Source organism: Marmota flaviventris, chromosome 2, assembly GCF_047511675.1.
Source record: "Marmota flaviventris isolate mMarFla1 chromosome 2, mMarFla1.hap1, whole genome shotgun sequence".
NCBI classification, from domain to species: domain Eukaryota; kingdom Metazoa; phylum Chordata; class Mammalia; order Rodentia; family Sciuridae; genus Marmota; species Marmota flaviventris.
In genome coordinates, this window is record NC_092499.1 from 97,656,483 (window position 1) to 97,680,570 (window position 24,088).

General features: G+C 37.3%; 1 protein-coding gene across 1 annotated transcript in view; it reads right to left on the reverse strand.

Annotated features, from left to right (window-relative positions):
- Positions 1–24,088, reverse strand: part of Atp8b4 (ATPase phospholipid transporting 8B4 (putative)) — a 238,584-nt gene that overhangs the window by 97,267 nt on the left and 117,229 nt on the right. Inside the window, exons 8-10 of the mRNA XM_027926068.2 lie at positions 18,757–18,827; positions 14,615–14,697; positions 4,587–4,745 (exon numbers count right to left, since the gene is read on the reverse strand). Coding sequence (XP_027781869.2) covers positions 4,587–4,745; positions 14,615–14,697; positions 18,757–18,827 — 313 coding nt within the window. The remainder of the gene's footprint in view (positions 1–4,586; positions 4,746–14,614; positions 14,698–18,756; positions 18,828–24,088) is intronic.

Here is a 24,088-nt window from a genome sequence, read left to right on the forward strand (position 1 = left end):
TTTTTAAAAATATATCCACAAATGTTTACATACACAAATCTTCTTCATAATCAAAGACCTTGAAAGAGTCTTCTAGAGTTGGCTGCTCCTGTTTCCTGATCCTCCACTCATTATTCAACCTAGTTTTGGGGCTAATCATTACACCATATCATCAATAGCCACCATAGGTTATGATGATTATTTTGATACTGATATCATAGGTTCTAATATTGTTGACTATCTATCCTTGTATAACATACTCTTCCCTCAACTTCTGTGTTTCAATGTTCTCCTACTCTTACTCCTACTTCCTTGATAACTCCTTCCCTGTCTTCCATAATGTTCACACCCCTCTACCCAGTTGTTAAACACTGAGATTCTTAAGACTCAAGCATAAATCATCTCTTTATACTCAATCCACCTTCCCTGGGCAATCTTACCTATGACCATAATCAATCTGTAATACCATCTTCAAACCACTATATCTCTAGCTCATACTGCTCTTTGAACTCTAAGTCATATATTTAAATCCATATATTTTATTGCCCACATGAAATCTCCACCTGGATCTTCCAAAGGCCCCTCGAAGGACCTTTGTCAGCCTAGCTTGGAATCTTCAGGGTTCCTTACCTCAGTGAATGACACCACTATCCATCCAATTGTGAAGGTTAGGAGATACCTAAGAGTCAGAGTTGATTACTCTCTCATCCTCACTGTTAAACCTGTTCATCGAAGCTTGTCATCTCAACTTTCTAAAAGGCTTCTGATTTCTCTATCTCCATATCCTCATTCCAATCCAAAATACCATCATCTCTCAACTTTTAAAATCCTAGTAACTTTGTGTTCCTGCATCACTCTGTCCTGAACTCGATCAATATTTTTCCTTCTCAACATGCACTCTTTCCAGAACCTGCTGAATATTAACAGAGATTACAAACACTGTAGGAAAGAGTGAATCTTTCAAATTTAACACATATACACCCCACCTGTTAGAAACTTGCAATGGCTTCCTCAAGCTCTTGGGATAAACTCCAAAATTCTGGATATTAACCACAAGGTCCTGCATGGTCCAGATCTTCTCCAGTCATATGTCTACCTCTATTCTCGGTGCTGTGTCCCACAGGCCTAAATTTTTTGACCTCACTCTGCCACAGAGCTTTGGTCTACAAATTGCCTTCTCATTAGCTAGTTCTTTCCCTTTTCTACATTCTTTGCCTCTTTCTCCTTCCTAACCCTTTCTCATTCTTCCAATTGCAGCTCACATTTCTTTAGGAAAACCTTCCCTAAAGTTCAGGTCCAATCAGTTTCCTCCATTATACACTCTTGTGATTCCATGTTTTGTTACTGCTGTTGTTGTTGTTGTTGTTTTGGAACACTTATCTCAATTTGAGATTATGCATTCATTACTGTAAGTATTTGAGATGAATGTCTTTCTTTCTCTTACAAGGCTGAAAAGTACATGAATAAAGGAACTGCCTTTGTTTTACCAGATTTTGAATCCCCTATGAGCATGCAGAATAATGCCTCATGTGTAGTAGGTATTCAATAAGTAAAATTTTAGTGAATTAATTAATTGAATACTTGCTGTTCTAGGCAATAATCACATGTGCTTTCATTCGATTATATCAGCTGATACTTACAATAAACCAACACAATAGGTTATCCTTCATTTGTTAATAATGAGAATGAAGTTTAAAGAATTTACCTTACTTGAGATTTCTCATCTAATAAGTGACAGAACCAGAATTTAAACCTCCATATATCTAACTCTGAAGTTCTCATTTTTTAACTACTATTTTTAAAACCATATGAGATCGTCAACCAATGTACATTTAAGACTGTCTCATTCAGGGTCCTAACAGGAAATATATATCATATTGAACAAGGATAATGACAGTGGAGTTTATTTAAAAAGAAACACTTTACAAAAGTGGGGGTGGGTATAAGGAAAGCAGAAGGTTAGTACAGTAACCAAGGGCTTCAGAGCAACCCAGCTATTTCTTCACCTCAGCCAGAGGGATGTCCAAAGGAGTATTACTGGGCCCTCAGGTGAGAGATGTGTGGGGTTTACAGCCTTTAAGGGATGAGTAACCTTATATTGAGGACCAGTCTGAAGTGACCACACAGGGATATATTCTGAAGGAATTAATACCTTGGCCTTAATCATCTTTGTCCCTTTGATCTTTTTCCCAAGACAGAGTCCAAAAGAAGCCAAAATTTAAGGAAAACTATCAGTGCCAACCAGACAAGTCAGCCTTCAAGGCAAAAAGAAGATTGGAAAAGGGTCAGAGCAGACCTGAACAGGCAAATGAAAGAGATCCAGCACTAAAATCTTACCTGCAACCAAGATGGTGCCTGATCCTGTAGACTCCTTAAATGGATTAGACTCCTGCTCTCAGAAATAACACCTGCTCCTCTTTTGAGCAGAAACAAAAGTCATTACCAGGGAAGTATGGCCAAGATGTTAGTGTATATTAGACTTCTGTAAATCATAGGTTTGCAAAGCAAGCCATATCTGTCAATTATATTCCCTGCACAATTCTTAACGGTAGATATAACTAGAGTAACAGTTCAAAAAGAAAAGTTAACCATTCAGTTAGGATTCACTTTCATAAGACCTATATAGTCACCTACAATTAGTTCCTCAACCAAATATCTCAAGACTTCGGGAACCTGACTCAGTTCAACTCTGACATGGACCAAACCAATGGTTCATTCCTTAGTTTGCCTTTATTCTGGTTCAAGTTTTATACTAACTTTTGTGCACAAACTAAAGTCAATAAACATATTCTTTGCTTTGCAAATGTCCACCTGATGGCTGTCCCCTGCAAGTAAACCTCTAGGACATATCACAAGAGAAAAGGCAGCTCCCTCTTTTCCCACCAAAGTACAGCAAGCAGGAAGTTTTCCCAGCTCAGCCCATGGAACAGGAGTATGCTCTGGATTGATGATGAAAGAAAGGAGAAGCATGGAAGGAAGGAAAAGAAAATTTGGGAGGCATCCTCTTCCACAGGCATCCGCTCATGGAGACTTCGCAGTATACTCTCCGATATGCTCGTAATTATCCCCGTGTTTCAGAAAGGGAAACAAAGCTTAGGGAGGTTAAGTAACTGAGGATAATGCTCCTACAGCCAGATATGCCTGATTCAATTTCTGTGAACTTTCTGCTCTTCTCCCTTGGAGGACATCTGTTTAACTTACCTCTCCACTTCCTTTTTTGTGAGAGCATTCTCCCATAGAGACAACCTTATGAAGAGGAACTTGACTCCTCAGTGGTTTACAACAGCTGTCCTAGCATAACATAGTGTAACTGAACTACAATCCTGAATTAGTTGCTCCAAACAAGATCATACAAACTCAAACAAACTTCTGGACTATGTCCCATTCCTAGGGTGAGGCATCTCCATTTCTTTGGTGACAGGGAGCAAACTAGATGGGTATTTCCTACCAGAAGACTTTCAAGATGACTCCCTATCATTAAGTAGGACAGTAAAAGGAAGTTTGTGGATAAGCCTTACTGTTTCTCTGCAAGAAAATGCAAATAAGGAAATAAATAGTAAGAGGTTTATTTCCCTGACTAAAGAAAAAAAGCATCTGATGAAAGAATCTTGAAGCCAGATTCATCCCCAGATAAAAGCACTATATTGTCTCATTTCTAGGGATTTCCCAAGTCCTTACAATACTAATGCCCCAAGCAGAAAGAGCCTTGCTAACAGCCACAGCTGAGAGTATTTAGAAACAACTGGGAGGACTTTCCTAGTTTGGAACACTTTTAAGTCTTTAATGAACATTTTGTTGTTGCTGAGGAAAGTTAAGAAAAACATTCCAATTTTGATTGCACATATAATCAGCAGACCCAAAACACATCTTAATTTGGTGCCACAATAAACAGGATTTATAAAATCAAGGGCTAGCAATTGAAGCCATGAGTACAATTTGAGTGGCTTTATGAAATGGTGCTACTGTGAGCTTCCTTAGCAGGAAACTGCCACCTTAAACCCATAGAGATAAAGTAGGGAAAGCAAAAATGACAGGCATGAAGAGCAGGAGGCATTGCACCCCCCAGCCTCCTTCCACACTGGACCCACCCATCATGCACAGTCTTTCCAGACCCCACTGTCCTGTTTACAAACAGTGGAGAAACTATGGAGTATAAACAGAAGTGACTGCAAGATCTCCAAGAACACTTTCCCAAAGGAGCTGCTTGACTTCCACAAACTACACCAAGAACAGCACAATGAGGGGCTTTCTTTTTTACTCTTCTGTCAATTTAAAAGGAGCTTAGTTAATACATAACATGACAAAATGACTGGGATGGGGCTAAAAAGACAGAAATTAAAACAATAGGTATCTAGCACCCACCGTATAACGGAGGCCCCAGCACCCTTAAGAATAAGCACAAGATGTCAGTGGTTCCCACACCGTGGACCACCTGGACTATTTTAAAGCTGTGGTGTTTTACCCTGGAGCCACAAATCCTGAAGTCAACTCCAGAGCAGCCCTTTGAAAGGGCTAAAAGCACCATGCTGCTCTGAACTTGGAGAACTATGCTGGTGTGTGTTGCAGGAAAGGGTCACATAGATCTGGCCCTGAGCCATAAACTGTACCTGCAAAAATAACCATTCCAAAACACCAGCTGGTGTTCCTCAGGATGCAGCCTCTCAGGATTATCTTCTGATTGTCGAGGGAGTGCTTGCTGTCCTTCCAAGAGAGGACTCCCGTAAATTTGTCTAATTTGTTGTTAGGCGCCTCACAGACAACAATCCCTGGAAAATAAAAAAGCAAAACTCCTAATATGCACCTGAAACTCTCTTCAGAAGTCCATGGTCCTGCTGTGGCACCCTACTTCTATGTACAGCACATTTTTTCTTCCCTCTTAGCATGGTATATACCTGACTGTGCTGGAAAAATAAGCTTGGAGATGCAAAGATGGAAATCTATCAAATATTTTGGAATACAGCTTTCTGTTACATGAGATTATTTTTTCCCCTAAAACTTAAAAAAAAATCACTTATCTTTCCTTCTAGTTTGTAGCAAATGACTTTTGGAAATACAAAGCAGTGCTCTCCTAAACATTTTATTTTGGCTTAATGCAAACTGTCACACAGGTTACCAAGGCATACTTCCTGTTTCACAGCAAAAGTTAACCATCTTTCTAGTCTCCTAATCAAGATTTTTGGGGTCCTACTATATTCCACCCTAGAAAAACCTGGGCCTTGTTTGCGCCTTGTGCTTGAGAATGCGTATGATTCCTTTCAGCTGTTGTATGCTTCTTATCTTGATTAGATTCAGAGTCCTGGGGACTCAAAGGCACCATATAACTTGCCCAAACTGGCCAGAAGATGTTTCTAGTTTTTTCTTTTTCTTTTCTTTTTTTTTTTTTAATTCCAAGTCCATTCCAAACCAAGGGCATGCCATTCCAAATCAATGAATCAATTCGTTCCATCATTTCAATAAGAAAATGCACATTCTGGGTGGGGTACTTGATAGAAAAAGAAACCAGAAATAATCTTTTATGGACCTTGTCACAAGACATAACTATTAGGTTAATATACATTTGCATTGCAAACAGGTGGGGTTACATTTTTAGAAGTAATGAATACAGAGACATGAAAGAATACAACAGAGAAAAGCAAAGGAGCAAGAAAAAGAAAGGAGGAAAGAATGAAAAAGGATTTGTGGGTAGATCTAAGCAGAGTTCAAGTTGGAGTCAGGGATAAGATTAGGGCCTCTACATTTCTTGCTCTTCAAAACAATAAAAATACATTTATTTAAGCGGAAGTGCAAAGGGCAGTTTGGAACATAAAAAGTGGCATTTGGAAAAGAAAGGGGAGCCTATTTTCAGGATTAATTGAAAGTTAAAGGAGACCAGATGATCTTAAGGAATTCTTTATGATGCTGTGTTAGTCAGCTTTCCATTACTTTTAAAAAATACTTGAGACAAATAGATTTATGAAGAGAAAAGGGTTATTTTGGCTCACAGATCTGAAGGTTTCAGGCCATGACCAATTCACCCCTTTACTTTGGGCCTATGATGGTAGGTACATCAGGGTCAGAGTACGTAGAGGAGCAAAGCCATTGACCTCAGGGCCAGGATACAAAATAGAAAGAGGAAGAGACTAGAGTTCCTCAGTTCCTTTCCAGGGCATTTCTCCAGCAATGTAAAATCTCCCATTATGCCCCACCTTTTAAAATACCCACCACCTGCCAGTTGCACCAAGCTTTTTACACAGGGCCCTGGAGGATATTTAAGATTTAAACTATAGCAGATTCTGACTCCGTCTTCTTTCCACACTGTCTTCTGAACTTAAAGAGGCTTCTTTCATGACTTCCTTTTCTTCCTAGGATTCTATGTTTTCCCTTTAGAACTCTTAGAGAAAGGTAACAGCAACTAGTTTTCATACAGGCTGACCCATCCTAACCAACCAGATTACTCACATTTACAGCCTTTGCATTCATAAAACAAAAACACTCTGGAAGGAATGAGGGATTCATGGTCTCAGGACTGCTTCTCCAACTTGCACTGACCTTTTCCTAATATAAGAAAACATTGACCCAAAGACCTCCCTCTTGGGCACTTTCTGACAGCTTCTCAGACATCCACTGCTAAGGGAGAAAGTGCTGGCAAGAGTTTTCAAATAAGACAAATAACCTGTACAAGGTCATTTTTTATTGATGGGAAGTGGCTGAATTGTGGTTAGCTCCCATTATAGCCCATTTATGTATTAAAACTGATTTAAACTAGCCCAAATTATTTGGGCAGCTATATTGTAGAAGAGGAGACTTTTTATAAATTCTCGGAATTCATTATCTTTTTTCCTCTACCAATAACTTTCATTCCTGAATTTTGAAGAAACTTGAATCGGGTGGATATTACTCACAAAACTTAAATAAAAATAATAGGCTAACAGAAGCCATTAAAGCTTATTCTAGTTTCTTGACCCAAGACTCAATTTCTCAGGCTTCAAAATTGGTACAAAAAAAAAAAGTGCTTTGGGCAAAAACAACATGATACATGATTCCTGCCAACAGAAATATAAAAAACAGGTTCATTTGATCATTTTTATTGTCGTAAGCAAAGACTGACATAGAGGCAAATACAGCCTTGAACGTGTTGGCTCGCTATTCCCTGGCCCCAAGGCTCATCCACTTCTGGCCTCACACCAAGGGTGCGGTTCTAGACAGGAACAGGCAGTAAGGCTAAGGGTTCTGCATGGGTTCTTGGAGCCCAAACTCCAATTCAGCCTTTCTCAAAGAGTGTGGTGCCAGTGATTTAAGCACTAAATATAGGGCTCAGTCAAAACAAAATGGTAGGAACCAAGCCAAATTGCATTTTTTTTCCTTAATCATCAGAAATGTTCATCTTCCCTCTTCTTAGTCCTGTTAGCATAAAATCAAACTTCTCAATTTATTTTCTGCCCCTTTCCAAAAGAGGTTAACAGTTTTCTTTAGGGAGAACTATATTTGCCTCTATATCCCGTAACCTACCATACTATCTACCTACTAGGAACTTAATAAATGTTTGTTGGAGAGATGAATGGAAAAAATTCTCAGATAGTTTCAAATGAGAGGTTGGGAGATGAGATATGTATTAGAAAAAAATCAAAGATAAATGGAAAGTGGGTATATTTTCATAGTAGTAATGAGAAAGGGGATTATCTACAGTCGGTAGAAATCCACAACAGGGGGCTTAGGTTGACCTAACTCTAATAGAAGCCAAATAGATCTGAGAACAATGAAAAAAGGTGGGAGCCTCAAAGCACATTAGAAGCAACCAAAAATGGATTCTAATCAAAGCATAAGAAGGACTAGGGAAAACTCTCTTAGGATCCTTCTCCCTTTTTTCCAATTGTACCAGTAGAGAAAATGGTCAGTTTGACAATTGATAGGAAAGCATTTGGGTAAAATAGAATCATTTCTCACAGTCACTCACTGAATATATGTTTAGAGCCCAAAGTCATATTTAATGGGCAATCATACAACCAGTGGAAAGGCATACCAATTATGAATTAAAGGGATATAACGAAACTAGCGAGTCTCATTAGTTTGCCTCTCTGAAAAAATATGAAAGCAGACATCAATTCAACCATTTCACAATCACATGGAAATGCCCCTACCTAACAAAATCTACAAGATTTCATTCTGAAGCTTTTTTAGTACATAAATTTAGTCATGAGGTTATTGATTAATTGCCAACTTGATAAATTTCTCAAACTACAATATTTATCTCAAAGAAGAAATCTGTAGTTTGTCATGAAAATGGAACTTGGTACTCAATATTCCATGGTTTTCCAGAGAAATTCATTTCTTTCTATCCATTATTAGCAATATTTCTTCATTATCTGCACTGCAACTCTTTCATAAAACAAACTCTGCATTCAGTAAGACATCATTATTGTTGTTCAAGAATTTTTTGAACCAAGAGCTTCTTAACATTTAGGAGATTGTCTACTATTATTGCCCTGATGATTGTGATAAATGGGTTTTTTTTCTTAGAAACAAGAGTGTCACTTTCCTATTTTCCTTTATTCTTCATTCAGCTTTCAGCCACCCATCAATATCATCATAATGGCCATGTCAGCATCAAAAAAAGAAGTTACTCTTATCTTTACATGGAACCTATGTCTCGTGCATCAGTCAGTGCTATTAGGCTGTGCTTCCATCCAGGTGAATAGAAAAGCTATCTGGTAAGTTTTTAAAAAGTCACAAGATGCTAACCAAGCCTTTTTTATTATTTATTTTAACCAAAAGAAATGCTTATTTTTCTGTTTTAATTACACACATGCTGTTCTTTAGAAAGGACCACAAAATACACAAAGATTCCTGACTAAAGAGTCAACCTTTCTCTGGTTCAGAATTCAGTATTAACAGTCATACAAAATATGTAAACTTGTCATGAGTTGCAAAAAACAGATCTCAGTCCATCAGTAACAAGATGCAAGAGATTCTTAAACACATTTGGACAATTTACATCCGGGGCTTTCCCCAAGGGATAAGAATGTCCAGTTTGCAAATGTATAATTGACAAGTATTTCCAGTTACTTATTTATAAAAGCTTTTCAAGATCCATAAGGCTTTAATATGAAAACTCAAGACCTACCCAACTAATTTTTATATTTATTATAATATTAGATCAAATTAATATATCTTTTTAAAAAAAATTCAACAGACTGCATACTGATTTTTTTTTCAGATGTTTGAGATGTATACAAACATTTAGATGAGAACTTTTCAAATAAATGGATTTACCTACCAAACTCTAACTCAGTCTGTGTGTACTAGTCTCTGTTTGGCTACCTCTTCTGTACATTTTTGTTGGGGATCCTCACTTTCAAAATCACAGAAAACATTGCTATTTTTTAAAAAAATATGATAATCTCATCCTAGATCTGGATGGACTTGATCTCTGATAATTAATTTTGTACCTTCAGGTTTAAAGTACTTTTATAATTTATTTCTTATCCTGAGCAGAAGCTAAGCTATTGTGCTAAATTGTTGCCTTTCTGCTTGTAGTTTTTTGTGCCCTTTGTAAAACAGGCTTTGCCAGTAGTCTGGATTCATATTCTGTCCCTCTACCTGGTTGCCATATGATACAACTTAGGTGGGTCTCAGATTCCTTATCTATAAATTAATTGAAGCTAATAATACTCTCTTCCTTTAAGAGATTATAAGAATTTAATAAAATAATGTGTATAAGTGCTTAACATGGTGCCTGGTACATACTGAGTACTTGTTCTTGTATCACTGTCATGTTTAGGGCCTAAGAATTTAGACCTTTACCTTACCTTCTGTGGCATGAGCTCTGTTCAAGTATGTCTTCCCCCTGGGCTATAAATTCCATGAAAACAAGGCCTGGGTCTGACTCCTAACCTTGTATTCAAAAGAAAATTCTTTGGCACTGTGTGAAATATATATTTGCTAAATGAATGGATAAATAAGTGAATGAATAATAAAAAGAAGATAAGTTCATGTAATGCAAAGGAGGCTGCAAGTAAGAAGCTGTCTTTGGGTATAGGAGGGGAGGCAGAGAGACTTATGAGAGATACCTGAGTCCCAGCTCATCTCAGTTTTGACTCTAGATCAATTTGGAGTCTTCAGTGGAAACTTCTCTAGGAATAAGGGTGGGAAATTCAGGTCTTCAGACTTGAAAGATGTACACTTATGAGACAAGGACAGAAAACTAGTTTGGTGCTAGTCAAAATATCTTGGCAAGCCTCAGAAGAAAAACCACAGACTAACTAGAAGCAAAAATAATGTCATCTCCAGATTTGTCCAGAAGTCACAAGCTAAAAGATAAACTTAGCACAGTCATAACATGGGCAAGGACATGCCTCCTACATCTGTCTCATCTAGTTTACCTTGCCCAAAATCAAAGGTAATTGCCCACAATGCTGACATCATGCTTCTTATTTAAACTAAAGGAGGCAATATCTGGTCTTGATCCCATTGCCTTGGAAGTGTTTCTAGTCATTAGAGAAAAATCTGAGATTTATTGATACTTCAATAAGACAAAGGGGAATAAAGAAAACCAAAATAAGGGAAATAAGGAATATTGGCAAGTAAAAGGATCAACACAACCATTGTTTTACATTGTGTTCCTAAGAGGTTCTTAATAAGTAGACACTAATAAACATGGAGAAAATTATGAAAGCAGAAAAATGATGACAGGAAAAAAAGATACTACAGGTTGGAAAAAAATAACAAAAAGTGTAAAAGGGAGATGAGAAGAGGAAAGTAAGAAAGAGTGCAAAGAGAAGAGAGGCAAGGGGAGAATGGTGAAATGGGGTAGTTAGAGAAACACATAGGTAGTGCACAGTAGGTGTATGTTGGGGGGGGGGGGTGTAAAATTTGTAAACCAGGACCTGGGAAGAAGTGGAGTGGACAGAGAAAAAATTGAAGGCTACGGGAAAACAAAAGCAATCATGAGAAAAACGTAGAGTTTATTAACTGTCTCAACTCTTTCAAAGATTTTTCCATACCACCTCTTGCATCACTCTCTTGCTCTTTAAATTTGACTGCTAACAGGGGAAATCTAATTTGTATATTGTATCTAATTTATTTCCCCTTAATCCATCCATTCATTCTTCAGATGCTTTCTTGGAACTAGCAAATCACAGTTTAATAAGGATAAACTCATAAAATAACATATTGTCTTGAACTGTAAGGTACTTTAAAATGAAATTTAAGATTTAAGAATGAAAAAGTAAATTTAACAGAAACCTGGTTCTTAGTCAAGAAATGTACCAGCTTCATGAATTTGACATTACATGTTCTCTAAAAAGTGACCACAGCTTAAGTGTACATAATAGAAAAGAGAGGCCTATGTTGCCATTATTTAAGAAAACAATTATACTTTGGTGATGTGGTGAGTGGCCAGTCCTTAGTAAATAATAGTTATTACTGCACTTTAAAAGTTAATTTTATGAAGTAATTCTAAACATATGTATACATATATATGTATGTATATGTATGTATATATATATATATATATATATATATATATATATATATATATATACACACACTATTTATACACACACACACACACACACACACAGGTCTGTTATACTAACCTGCCTAAATATCTGTTACCCCATCTGCGACAAAGGAATTGTTTTTACTGAGGAATTATTTCTCTGCAGCAGCCTGGGCAGCATCAACTTGCATTGGTTTAAATTCAGGGCTATGGTGTTCAATTTGTTTGGTAAAGGGGCTCTAAAGTAAAGATATTATAAAACCACCACCATCAACCCTCTCTCAACCACCTGCCCTCCAGGAGAAGGGGACCCAGAAACTCTTGTTTTTCACCATAAGGCCCCATCAGGAACCTTCTTCCTCACCCTGCAGTGTCATACTCTAGTCCCAACATCTTTATCTTAGGTCTTTCCTCTCCTTTCCCATTGCGTTCTGAGGCCTGATGCTGATCCTGACCCCCATTGCAATCATTTATTAATTCACTCTTTCAGTAAGGATTTATTGAGTATCTACTATGTATTAAATGTTGTTCTAGGTGCTTGGATATGTTAAGCATACTAAACAAAGATCCCTGTGGAGCTTACATTGATGAATATATAGGTGGATATTATGGTTTGGATGTGAGGTATCCCAAAAAAAACTCACATGTGAGACAATGCAAGAAGATTCAGAGGAGGAAATGATTGGGTTGTAAGAGTCTTAATCCAATCAGTGATTTAATCCTCTGACAGGGATTAACTGAGGGGTAACTGAAGTGGTAGGGTGTGGCTAAAGGAGGTGGGAATTAGGGTGTGGCTTTGGGGTATATTCTTGTATCTGGAGAGTGGAGTCTCTCTCTCTACTTCCTCATCACTGTGATGTGAGCTGCTTCCCTCCACCACTCTGTCCAGGCATAATGTCCTGCTTCACCTCTAGCCCAGGGGAATGGAGTTATCTGTCAGCCTCTGAAACCGTGAGCTCTCAAATAAACTTTTCCTCTTCTACAATTGTGCAGATTGGGTCTTTAAGTCACAGCTGTGAGAAAGCTTACTAAAACAACGGGCAATAAATAATAAACTTTAAATAAATAACTAATGTAGCACATCATGTTGGTAAGTGCTATAAAGAGAAGAAAAAGCAGGGTACAGGGAATTGACAGTATGAGAATTCATGCTGAAGACGAGGATATGAGGCCTCAATCCTAAGGTTCCATGTAAGAAATCTACCTAACCCAGCCTGGCTGGATTATTGATCCTGGCATTGACCTCCACAGCCACAATTCTTACAAGGGTGTGGCAGAGGCAGTGCTCAACAAATACCCATATCTGTTATTTCCTAGCCTCCCTTGCAGTTAGATGACAGCCAGATAACTCACAATAGCCCATGAAATAGGAGAAGAGGGAGCAGTTAAAAGCCACTGTGTCTCTTCCTCTCACCCTTACCCTGCTGTGGTGACCTGAGAGACCATTAGTCTCAGTATCAAGGCCAAGAGATGGAGAAGCCTCCCCAACCCACATCAGAATGTGACATGAACAAAAAATACAACTCTGTGGTGTTTAGGTCACCAAGATTTCAGGGTTTTTTGTAATTGCATCATAGTGTAGGTTATCTGTGCCAATATCTATGAAAAAGAGCTACATAATTATAACAATCATTTTCTGCTTTTCATTTGTTAAGGAAATATCTACCTCCTTATAGATTAATAGAGGTATACAAGTGTAAAGTTCTGCCAGGAAAGAAATGAGTAATGGTAAGTTATATTTAGGTTACCCTTTTAGGATTTGATAAATGTTCAATGAGATATTTTAAGCAAGTTTTTTGATTCATGAAAACAATTTACTTTCCTTGGATTCATATAACACTAAAATTTCATTGAAAAAATTACTTTGTTAGAAAATGCGTAATTTGTTTTACTCTAATCTAAATATGTCTTGGGCCATTCAAAGTTTCCTGGCTAGTCCCCTGACTTAAATCTCAATTTGGAAGAATATTTTTTCTATAAACATTTGTTATAATAGCATTCACTTAAGAGAGATTAAGATATTAATAAAATCAGAGAGTTTACAACCAAATGCAAAGCACAGACAATATAAGTTCTAAGCTATGCACTGAAGAAACTTTATAATGTAAACTTAGTTGTGTTTTACTTTAACTGAAGAAAGGGTACTAAGAAACTTGTCCACATTTTCCTTTAGTATCTGGAGAGTAGAGTCTCTTTCTACTACCTCATCACCATGATGTGAGCTGCACTCTTTCAATTTTCATAAAGATTGTCTCAAATTCATAGACTCACTAGTAAATAAAACCAATATGTATGAAAATATTAATATTCAGAACCAGATTTACAAGTGAGCAAAGCAAAAGACCATTGAGGGGTAGCAGGAAGGTCTATGGCCTCTCATGGGCCTAAAACCCTACTAATAATGTCTTTTTTTCCTTGACTCTTAAAGAATTGTATTATTTTGTGGTCTCTTAATTATGAAATATAAATATCCCTAAAGTGGACAATACCTAGAGGCTATTCCATGAATACTTAAAAATAACTTTAACAGAAAAGGACAAGGTAACAGTTGGAAAGGATAGAATCAAAATATCACTGCTGAGGAGCAGGGGACTGGGTCAAACGGTGTGAAGGTGGTGATAATAAAACCATGGTCTAAAATTAAAGGCAACAGACAGCCAACTGATTTATAAATTAGAATGTTCTTTCTGAACACCTACTACCTTGAAGACATTACACCAAGTACCATACCAGATACAGAAATATATGAGGCAAAATGGCTGTCTCCAGGAAGTTGGGTTAGGTCTAGCGTTAGGTCTTTGTTGAAAATGGAGGGATGGTTAGATCTGGAGCTAGATATGGGAGTGTGGCCTGCATTCACCCCCAGCAAGTCTACAGAGGTCTCCAGGGAGGCCAAGGTCGAGCAACAGAAGTGCATTTTAATATTGAAGGGAATGAGATCTACATGAGAAGAAACAAGGTGAAATAAAAAATGAACTGAGGAAGCCACTCTCCCATTGGTACACTCTGTTACTCCTTAGCATGAGAAGAGATGACAGTCTTGATGCCGAGAAAATTTTATGTCCTTCCAGGAAGTATAGAAATTGGTTCTCAGATAACTAGCTTGTCACTTTTTCTTTTTGGTTTTGAGATTGTTCTTTAACTGTTTCAAACACTTACCATCAAACCTTGCAAGTCTGCTAATATCTGCTCCAAGTTCGGAGGTAACAGATAATGCATGACGAACTTTTAGGTTTGTTTCCCTGTAAAATAAATGATGGAACATGAATTTTTATATGGAACAGCCTAACAGCATCTTACCCAATGCAATTAGATGGATACAACACATGCAAAACCTAACTCGAGACTCAGGGAACCTCACTTTGAATGTCATTCACACTTCTCACACTGTCTTGGGAAAATGGGTGGGACTTCTCAGGCTCCTAAGAGTTGGCATTCCACCCACCACACATCTGTATAACACCACAGTAATCTGTTTTGCAATTTGAAAGAACAGAGAACATAATAAATATGGTTTCATTTGAACCTAGTCAAACATCATGCATGAGTTATAAAACACATTAGGAGTGGGAACACAGTTGCCAAATAAAGCAGTCCAGTATCACTCCAGATTCTAATATCTACCTAGGAGTTTTACTTGCAAAAGATGGTCATGGCTAATTTTACAGTAGCTGAAATTAAAATGGGAAAAGGAATGCAGCTTTCTTTTTCTTGGAGACTCAATCCAAGAAACCCGTAAGTCTCAAATAATACGAGACAGGCTCAGCAGGTCACAAAGAGCTGGTCATCTTCTTACAGGGAGGACCACACATATATTGGACAGATGGCTCTCTGGTATTCAGGATGTGCCCAGCAGTAATCCCACAGCCATCACTCCCATTTTGGGTTCAAGGGCTTGCTATCGCAGTTTTCTCACGGATTCAATCTAATTTTCGTCTACTGCAGCTCCCCACCCCATATTTAATACCTGGCAACCGCTAATATATTCTCCATTTTTATAATGCCTTTTCTCTTTAAATTAGAGTTCTACCTTTTACACAAATGTTTAATCATGGGTTCATTCAGTCAATAAACATTGATTGAATACTTAGCATAGTCACCTAGAATCTTCAATGCTTCCCCAAAAGATTATCCTCTTGGAGGAAACAAAGAGAAGATTTAACAGTAAATATCACTGTGTGGAATTATATGCCAACTTATGAAATAACTGAGTATAAAGAGACAAGAAGCAGTTATCCAAGAGGGCACTCCATCTGACCTTCTATCAGCCAGTTTCACAACGATGTGAGGACAACATGAAGCCAATGCGAAAATGCCCACTGCTAAAATAGCCTTCTTCAGAAAACTCTAAATTGGATGTATAACTGAAGTTATTAGTGGAAACAATCTCACTAATCAAAATGTGCCCATTCCTAGGTGGCAGAGGTGACAAGGGATTAAAGTCGTCAAAAAGAACTTCCTAGATGAGGCAGAAATTGAGCAGGGCTTGCTGGACAAGAAAGAGGAAGGTTAGTGGTGTAAAGGCTACAGAATCACATGCCCATCCATCTGAACTACTTTTCTAATAATTGAAACAATCACACCAACTAAGCTGGATAGCTCTAGTTCTCTGACCCTACTCTACATCTGTTATTCATGGAAGTTCATCATCATTTTGAGATGCATCCTCAGAATCCTCTCCATTATCTCACTCTAGCTTCGAATGTGAAAATTTAAAGGGAAAGAATAATCACACAGAGGCCTTACTTACTTTAAAAATCTACTTTTAAAGACTCCTGATTAACTCCTTCAGTGCCACACCACACTCTTTTTAATCCGTCTGAATATCTTAATAAAGTTCAAAATCATTTTCAGCATAACAAACAATATGGAAAAATCCTACCTTTTTCTCGGTTTCCCCTATTGGTAACACCTCGCAAAACTATCATGTAGTTTCACAACCCAGATATTGACAGTGACACAGTCAATATACAGAACATTTCTATCACTACAAAGATCCCTTGGGTTGCCCTTTAGAGTTACACCCACTTTACTGCCTTTCCCACCCCATCTTTAATATCCGGAGACCACTACTCTGTTCTCCATTTTTATAATTTTACCTTCTCAGAAATGTTGTACAAATGGAATCATAGCTTTGGAATTGGTTTTCCATCTCAGCACAATTGTTTGAAGACTCATTCCAGGCATTGCCTGTGTTTGTAGTTAGTTCCTTTTTATTGCTGAGTGGCAATCCAGGATATGGAGGTACCAGTTTGTTCAACCATTCACCTGCTGAAAGATGTCTAACTTGTTTCCTCTTTGGATGCTACAAATAAGTCTGCCACAAACATTCATGTACAAGTTTTTGTGTAAACAGAAGTCTTCATTTCTCTGAGATGACTACCCCAAAGTCAAATTGCTGAGTTGCATGGTAGTTGTGTGTTTAGTTCATAAGCAACAGTCACATTGTTTTCCATTCCCACCAGCAATGTATGAATGATCCTATTTCTCGACATCCTTACTAGCACCCAGAGTTGTCACTTTTTTTATGTTAGCTATTATGTTAGATCTATACTGATATATCATTGTGGTTTTAATTTTAATTTCCCTAATGGCTAATGATGTTGAGCAACTTTTCATGTGCTTATTGGTCCCCTGTATGTCCTCTTAGGCAAAATGTTTGTCCATGTCGTTTGCCAATTTTCCAGTTAGACTGTTATATTTTTTAACTGTTGAGTTTTGAAAATATTTTTATATATTCAAGATATAAGTCTTTGTCAGATGCTGTGCAAATAATTACTCCTGATCTGTAGATTATTATTCTATCCTCTTAAAGCCTTTAATTAGATGAAGTCCAATTTATTAAATTTTCTTTTTATGGATCCTGTTTTTTGTGTCAAATCTAACTCTGATTAGCCCCAAATCACATAGTTTTATGTTTTGCATTTGAATTAATTTCCTTAATAGTTATAGACGTATTCAAGTTATCTATCTCATGTTTGATATATGGTCTGTTGTTTTTTGTTTTTTTTTTTTTTTGAGAAGTAGTCCATTTCATCTAAGGTGTCAAATTTATGTGTGTAGAGCTATTTGTAATAATTCTTCATTATCATTATCCACCTGATGTTTTCAGAATCTGGAGGGAATTGCCCTGGTTTATTCAGGATAGTGATAATTTATCTCATTTTTTCCCTTTATCAGTCTTCCTAAAGGTTTGTCAATTGAATTAATGTTTTCAAAAAACTAGTTGTGTTTCATTAATTATCTTTATGGTTTTTCTGTTTTCAAATTCACTTTTTTCTGTTTTCAAATTCACTTTATTTTTGTTCTTACCTTCACTTTCTTATTCCTTCTGCTTACTTGGGTTGTTTTTTTTTAAGTTTTCTATGTTCTTGAGATGGGAGATTATTGATTTGAGACTTTTTCTTTGTTTAAGTATATACACTTAGTGCTATGATTTTTCCTCTCAGCACTGCTTTAGCTATGTCTGCAACTGTTCTGCCCAAACCAGGGGTAGGATCATGCAGGCCAAACTGTTTGAATAGTTCAATATGAAAATGACTTAGGAGCCACTGTTGAAAATCATAGGTTCTGGTATCAGACTGCCAGCTTTGAGTTCTATCTTTATTCTTTAGGAGTTCAGAGCAAATAAACAAGTCTCTCTAAAACCTTGGTATCCTCGTCTGTACAGTAGGACTTATATAGTACCTATATCAGGATTAAATTATATAAACCATCTAAAAACACACACAAATTATTCAGTGTGATGAAAATGTAAGTATTCATTAAATATTTTTTTATGCCAAACAGACAAATTGAATCCTATGAAGCAGACCTGCTATATGGTCTATAATGAAATTCTAAATTAACATCAATATCAAAACTGCATCACAATCCTTTTCTCTCTTCTTTCTCTGTATCTTCATTAACACAGGTCCAAGGTTGCTTTTCCATCCTTTCTTCCTCAGGGAACTCTTGATCTCCAGCCCTCTCATTTTTGTTAGAAAATGACTTGAACTTACAACAAACAAAAACTTCTAAGGCAACTCACTGAAGAATCCCTGCATGAAATTATTCACATATACATGTTTAGCTCACTGTTTCTGAAAGAAAATAAACTAAAAAGTCAGAGTTTTCAAAATAAATTCAATAGAAAAGTAATTTTCAAAATTACTGCAAAGTAATTAACAATGAACTTGGCAATTTAGACTCTTGTGTCTTCTAAGGAAACAAAGAATAAGATTTAAGCCCTGCTTATAAAGACATTACTTTTAAATAAATTAAAAACCAACCTAATCAAGTATTCTAACTTAATAACTTACCCATCGAGCTCTGCAGTTTCAATATAGCACAGACCATGTGGCTCACTACTTGACAGAAGCAGCAAATCAGCCTATTTTAAGAAAACATGACAAAAGAATACTTGAGAAGGGCAGACTGGCTGAAGGTCTGTTCTGCTGCATCACCTCTCTACTACTTGCCAGCACAGCCTGAGGAACAAAGTGAAAGGGGTAGGATCCTGTACCACCTCCATGTGGTACCCCTGGACAAGCCCTCCCACCCTCAGTGTTCCTGTTTCCACACCCTTGACCGTCACAATAGGAGCAAGTGCTGGGGTATCATATAAATTAATAGCCGCTTGCTTTACTTTTTTTGAAAGACATATATAAATTATATATTTTGTTTTAATAATTATTCATGGAAAATATGTCACTAATAAATAATTGGAAATATTTATGGGCACATACTTTGACTATCTAGTAGGACCAGTTAAGAGCAGGCAGCAGGCAAAGACGATTAGGAAGACAGATGAAGGTGGAAGACATTAGAGAAAAAATGAGAGACAAAGAAGTAGATATGAGAGACTTAAAAGATAAGAAAAGAGAAAAAAAGAACAAGATGGTATATAGTAAAGAAAGAGAAATAAAAGTGGGGCTAAACAAGAGAGCAAGGTAGAATAGAAAATATAATAAAAGACAATGGAAAAAATTTAGACATTGAATAGTTTTGTCTTTTGGGGGAAGGTACAAGGGATTGAACCCAGGGGTCCTCTACCACTTAGTTACACCTCCAGTCCTTTTTATTTTTGATTTTGAGATGGGGTCTTGCTAAGTTTCTAAGGCTGGCCTCAGCCTCCTGCGTTGCTAGGATTACTGCTATGTGCAGTCACACCCAGTATTCTTTCTTTTAAGATAAATAGTTTTATTCTGCTGTCCATTTGAGCTTTGAAAATTACCTATCAAAATGCAGTCTTAGAATTCTGGTAGCTTTCTATATTGGGAAACTATTTTATTTCAAATTTCAAATTTTATTTTAAAATAAGCATTTTTATGACATTCTGAAGGGTTTGAATGTCTTCAAAAATTAGCTAAAATTTTAGGCTAGTTATTTTGAGACATTAGCCTAACAATTTTGTAGTTATGTCTGAATGTAGCATTCCAAATCTATGAAATCTTCTTACTTTATTTTTAAAAATATTAGAACTTTCATTCTCAAGACCTGGAGGTTAAATTTATAATCAATCCACTTGTTTCATTGTCTCCAGATTTTAAATTTCCAGTTCAAAAATTGGTGTGTGTTTGTGTGTGTGTGTATGTGTGTGTGTGTGTGTGTTTTGTTTTGTCTAGATTAGACTGAAACTGCTGGAAAAACTTAGTGCCAGCCCTCGCGGGAATAAATGGGTTTGTATTATCAAGACTCCTCTTCAACTCTGAACAAAGAAGCCACAGAAGCTTCTTGAGGCAGGAATTATTTTCTTACTTGTCACAGAGTAAAACAGAGTAAACCCATAAAGAGAGTGTGTCAAAAATGTAGGCTGTTCTTGAACTAAAAATTACCTATCCTGATCTAAAAGGAAAGAACAAATTTTGGAAAATTCACCCTGATCTTACTTCTCACACTTAAATTTCAATGTGTAAAGGTCTATGGCAGGACAGCAGAAGAGCTTAACGCTCTTTGGGCCTCTGACTCTCCTCCCTTAAGCTTAAAAGGATCATTTTAAACAAAATCCAGAAATCTCTAATTCTGATCATCAGCAATTGAAAAAAAAATGTGGTGTGTAAGAAAGATATCTACTTGTACCTAGCTTTTCTTCTAAAGTCTACATAGAAAGAGTGAGCCAGCGTTACTGTTTCATACTGAGCTCTGCTGTGTTCACACTTACTTTGGGGTAAACAAGGGGAGGATTCTTTGTGCACAGTGGGCTCCCAACATGTGACTGAGGCACCACTGCCACCTGGCGGCTGGATTCTCTCTGGAGCAATGATCAACTTCCTACAAGTAGAAACAGACCTACCCACCTACAATGGTTTCTGGCCTCACTGTTTCTGCTTGGTCTCCCTGGAATCTGGGACTTCCTTGCCCGCATCTTCCTGTCCCCTGCATTGCTACCTCTTTCTTTCTTTCTTTCTTTCTTTCTTCCTTCCTTTCTTCCTTCCTTCCTTCCTTCCTCCCTCCCTCCCTCTTTCTTTCTTCTTCCTTCTTTCTTTCTTTCTTTCTTTCTCTTTCTTTCTTAATATTCTTTCAAACTTCTTGCCTCCCACTCCCTGATTTCTGGCCTGCCTCCCCTCATTCATCCTCCATTCTCCCTTCCCCATAGCTGAACCTTGGTAGTCCCTTTTGTGAAGCAGTCCCTTCATGGTATTTTTAATCCACTGTCATTGAAAAGGATGAAAGCACAGAGTGGCGGGGGCATCTGGCAGGATGAGTGGTCACACACTTAACAGCATGCCATCTTTCTCCCACCTTCTAGTCCATCAGAAATAATTCCAAAAAGAAAAGAGCAAGAGAATTGTAGTAACAGCCGTGTCAGTCCCTGATCACACATTTGTCAGAGGTGCTGGACCAGGAGCTGGAGCCACATGAGTAGTCTTGGGGTCCACCAGCCCCCAACTCTACAAGTCTCAGATCAAGATGACCCTTCCAGTAAATCTCAAGAGACTGGGTTTGTGGTTGATCCTGAAACTTGTGATCCAGTGGTGGTATCTATGACACCAATAGCCAATATTTAGTGAGGACTTTCTGTTTCTCTCACTTCCCTGAGGGCTTTATATGTAATACTTGATCTAACTCTATGGAAGTCCTATAGTGTAGGTCTTGGTGTTGTCCCTACTTTACAAATGAGTAAAGTGAGACCCAGAGAGGTTCAGTAACTTGTCTGAAGCTATTTAGGTAAGAAGCGGGAGAGCCAGAATTTGAATCCAGGCAGACTGAAGCATACACTGAAATGAATTAAAACTTCTTTGCTTGAAGGATTTCATTGTATAGTGAAGATAGAACATGGTAAGTGTTCCCAGGGTCATACTAACAAAGAACTATGGGAAGAGTTCAAATGAGAAAGAACACTGTGTTGGTAGCATCATGGAAGATTCTAGAAGCACTGTAAAGCAGAATCCCCCAGGAAGAGGTAGTAGCAGGAGTAAGGAACAGAAAAGGGAAAGCATGATTATCCGAATGCAAAAATAGGCCAGGCAAAAAAAGTTGACAATTCTAACCAGAACCACCTCCCATCCACTCCTATTTTTTTTTTTACTTTCTTCTATCAATTTTTGGTACCTTTTCCCCATTCCCTGTCAGGGGAGACTCAGTTCTGTTTCCCATGAATGAAACAGTGTTTTCTAACTCAGCAGCCCCTTCCCCGGCTTTCACAGGCAACAGAAAGCCAAGCAATTGCCTCATGGAAACCTGAAATGAATATTCCCATCATAGAAAACTTGAAAAGAATCCACTAAACATCTTTGAGCCCTCAAAGCCAAAGACATTGTCTTCAGAAATTTATTAGGTATAAATAACATTTGTGAAATTAAAGAATAAAGGAAGCAAAACCTCAAGAAATAATAACATCTTAAAGTTATACAATACTTTAAGAATTTACAAACCCTCCCTCATAATTAGGTCATTTTATTCAAATCCTTAACACTGTGTGCATGGGGAGGTCAGATCTGGCCAGCAGCAAAGAAGGAATGAACTCCTGCATACACACCAGGTGATTTAAATTAATTCACATAGCGCCCATAGGCTTTCTTGACATCAGATTTATGGACACTAAGACCTTAAATTACAGATATGGAACCAGAATTCAGAACTTCTGATCCAAAAATGAATACTTTTTCCCCTGGTGCTACTAAATCACTGCAATACAACTCATGTATGTTTTGCTTTGTTGGTATTAAAAATCTAAAACTACAATTGTGTAAGAATGTTGGAATAGCAATTTCAAAAACTGATGGAAAGATAAATTCGTAAAATTAATTCGAATATCACATTTAGATCTCCTTTTAATTTTTACACAGTTCTTCATCTTCATCCCACACAACATTATTTTTAGTCTAAAAATTTTAAAAAAATTAAAAGAATGAGGTATCCAGTACATATTAGCAGTTATTCAACATGAGCTTACTAAGTCTGAAATTTAAAGTATTACCTGTAATCTTAGACACTTTCATTTTCATGATTTAATTCTAATCTTTGACAATATGCATAAGTCATTTAGTCTTTATAATTCAACTACTTTGAGAATGCAAAAACGATGGCAATAAAAAAAGAACAAGAGAGGAAATAATAATGATGGCCAGAAGAGCCTTTATTCATTTATTCAGGCTCTTCCAGAAAACATCCTTGCCCATATATCTTCCCCACATATACCTGTAGAGAAACAACACTCACCGTTTACTTTTGTTAAACAGAAAATAGTGTTTACCTTTATACTTTAGCAAGAAGCGGCTTCTTCAGTACAGCTTAGACAAACATATTTTTTAAAAATATTTATTCCCTGAAAATTCCCTACTTTATACTGGCATAAGTAGGAGGTATATATAGAGTTACACCTATAAAGAGGATTTACTTATAGCAATTAGATTGAAAGAATAACTGACTTGAAGCTATATGAATTAAAATAACAAGGAAGTCAATTAGACCACAAAAAAAAAAAAAAAAGCCTCTCTAGAAGTACATCCAATAAAGGTGCTGAAAGAGACTAAATGAGAGACAGCCAAAGCCTACCTGCTATGGTTTGAATATGAGATGTCCTCCCAAAACCTCAGGAGACAATGTGGTAATGTTCAGAGGTGACATGATTAGATTATGAGAGTTGTAGCTTAATCAGTGGACTTATTCGCTTAATGTACTTACTCACTTGCTGTACTGAGTGGTAACTGTAGGCAGGTGGGGTGTGGCTGGAAGAAGTAAATCAATGAGGATGTCCCTTTGGGGTTTATATTTTGTCATTGGCACCTCAATCTCTGTCTCTGCTTCCTGGCTGTTATAAGCTGAGCAGCTTCCCTTTGGCATGCCCTTCCACCAAGATGTTCAGTCTCATCTTGGGCCCAGAACAATGGAGTCAGCTGACCAGGATGAACACAGACCTCTGAAACCATGAGCCAAAATAAACTTTCCCTCTAAGTTAGTCTTGTCAGGTATTTAGGTCATAGAGATGAAGAGCTAATTAACACACCACCCCTGTTCTGGTCTAAAGTTTAGGTCAAATTAATCTTTCAAGACCTAGCTTCTGAAAGGTAAAAATTTTTAATTCCTACAACTGAAGAATGCCTTGGTTTTCAAACAAAAATTTAAGGGTCATGAACCCCCTCCAACAGGATCTGTTCCTGTAAATTGGTGGCATGGAAGAGCACAGAAAGTGCAAAAAGAAAGGGAAGG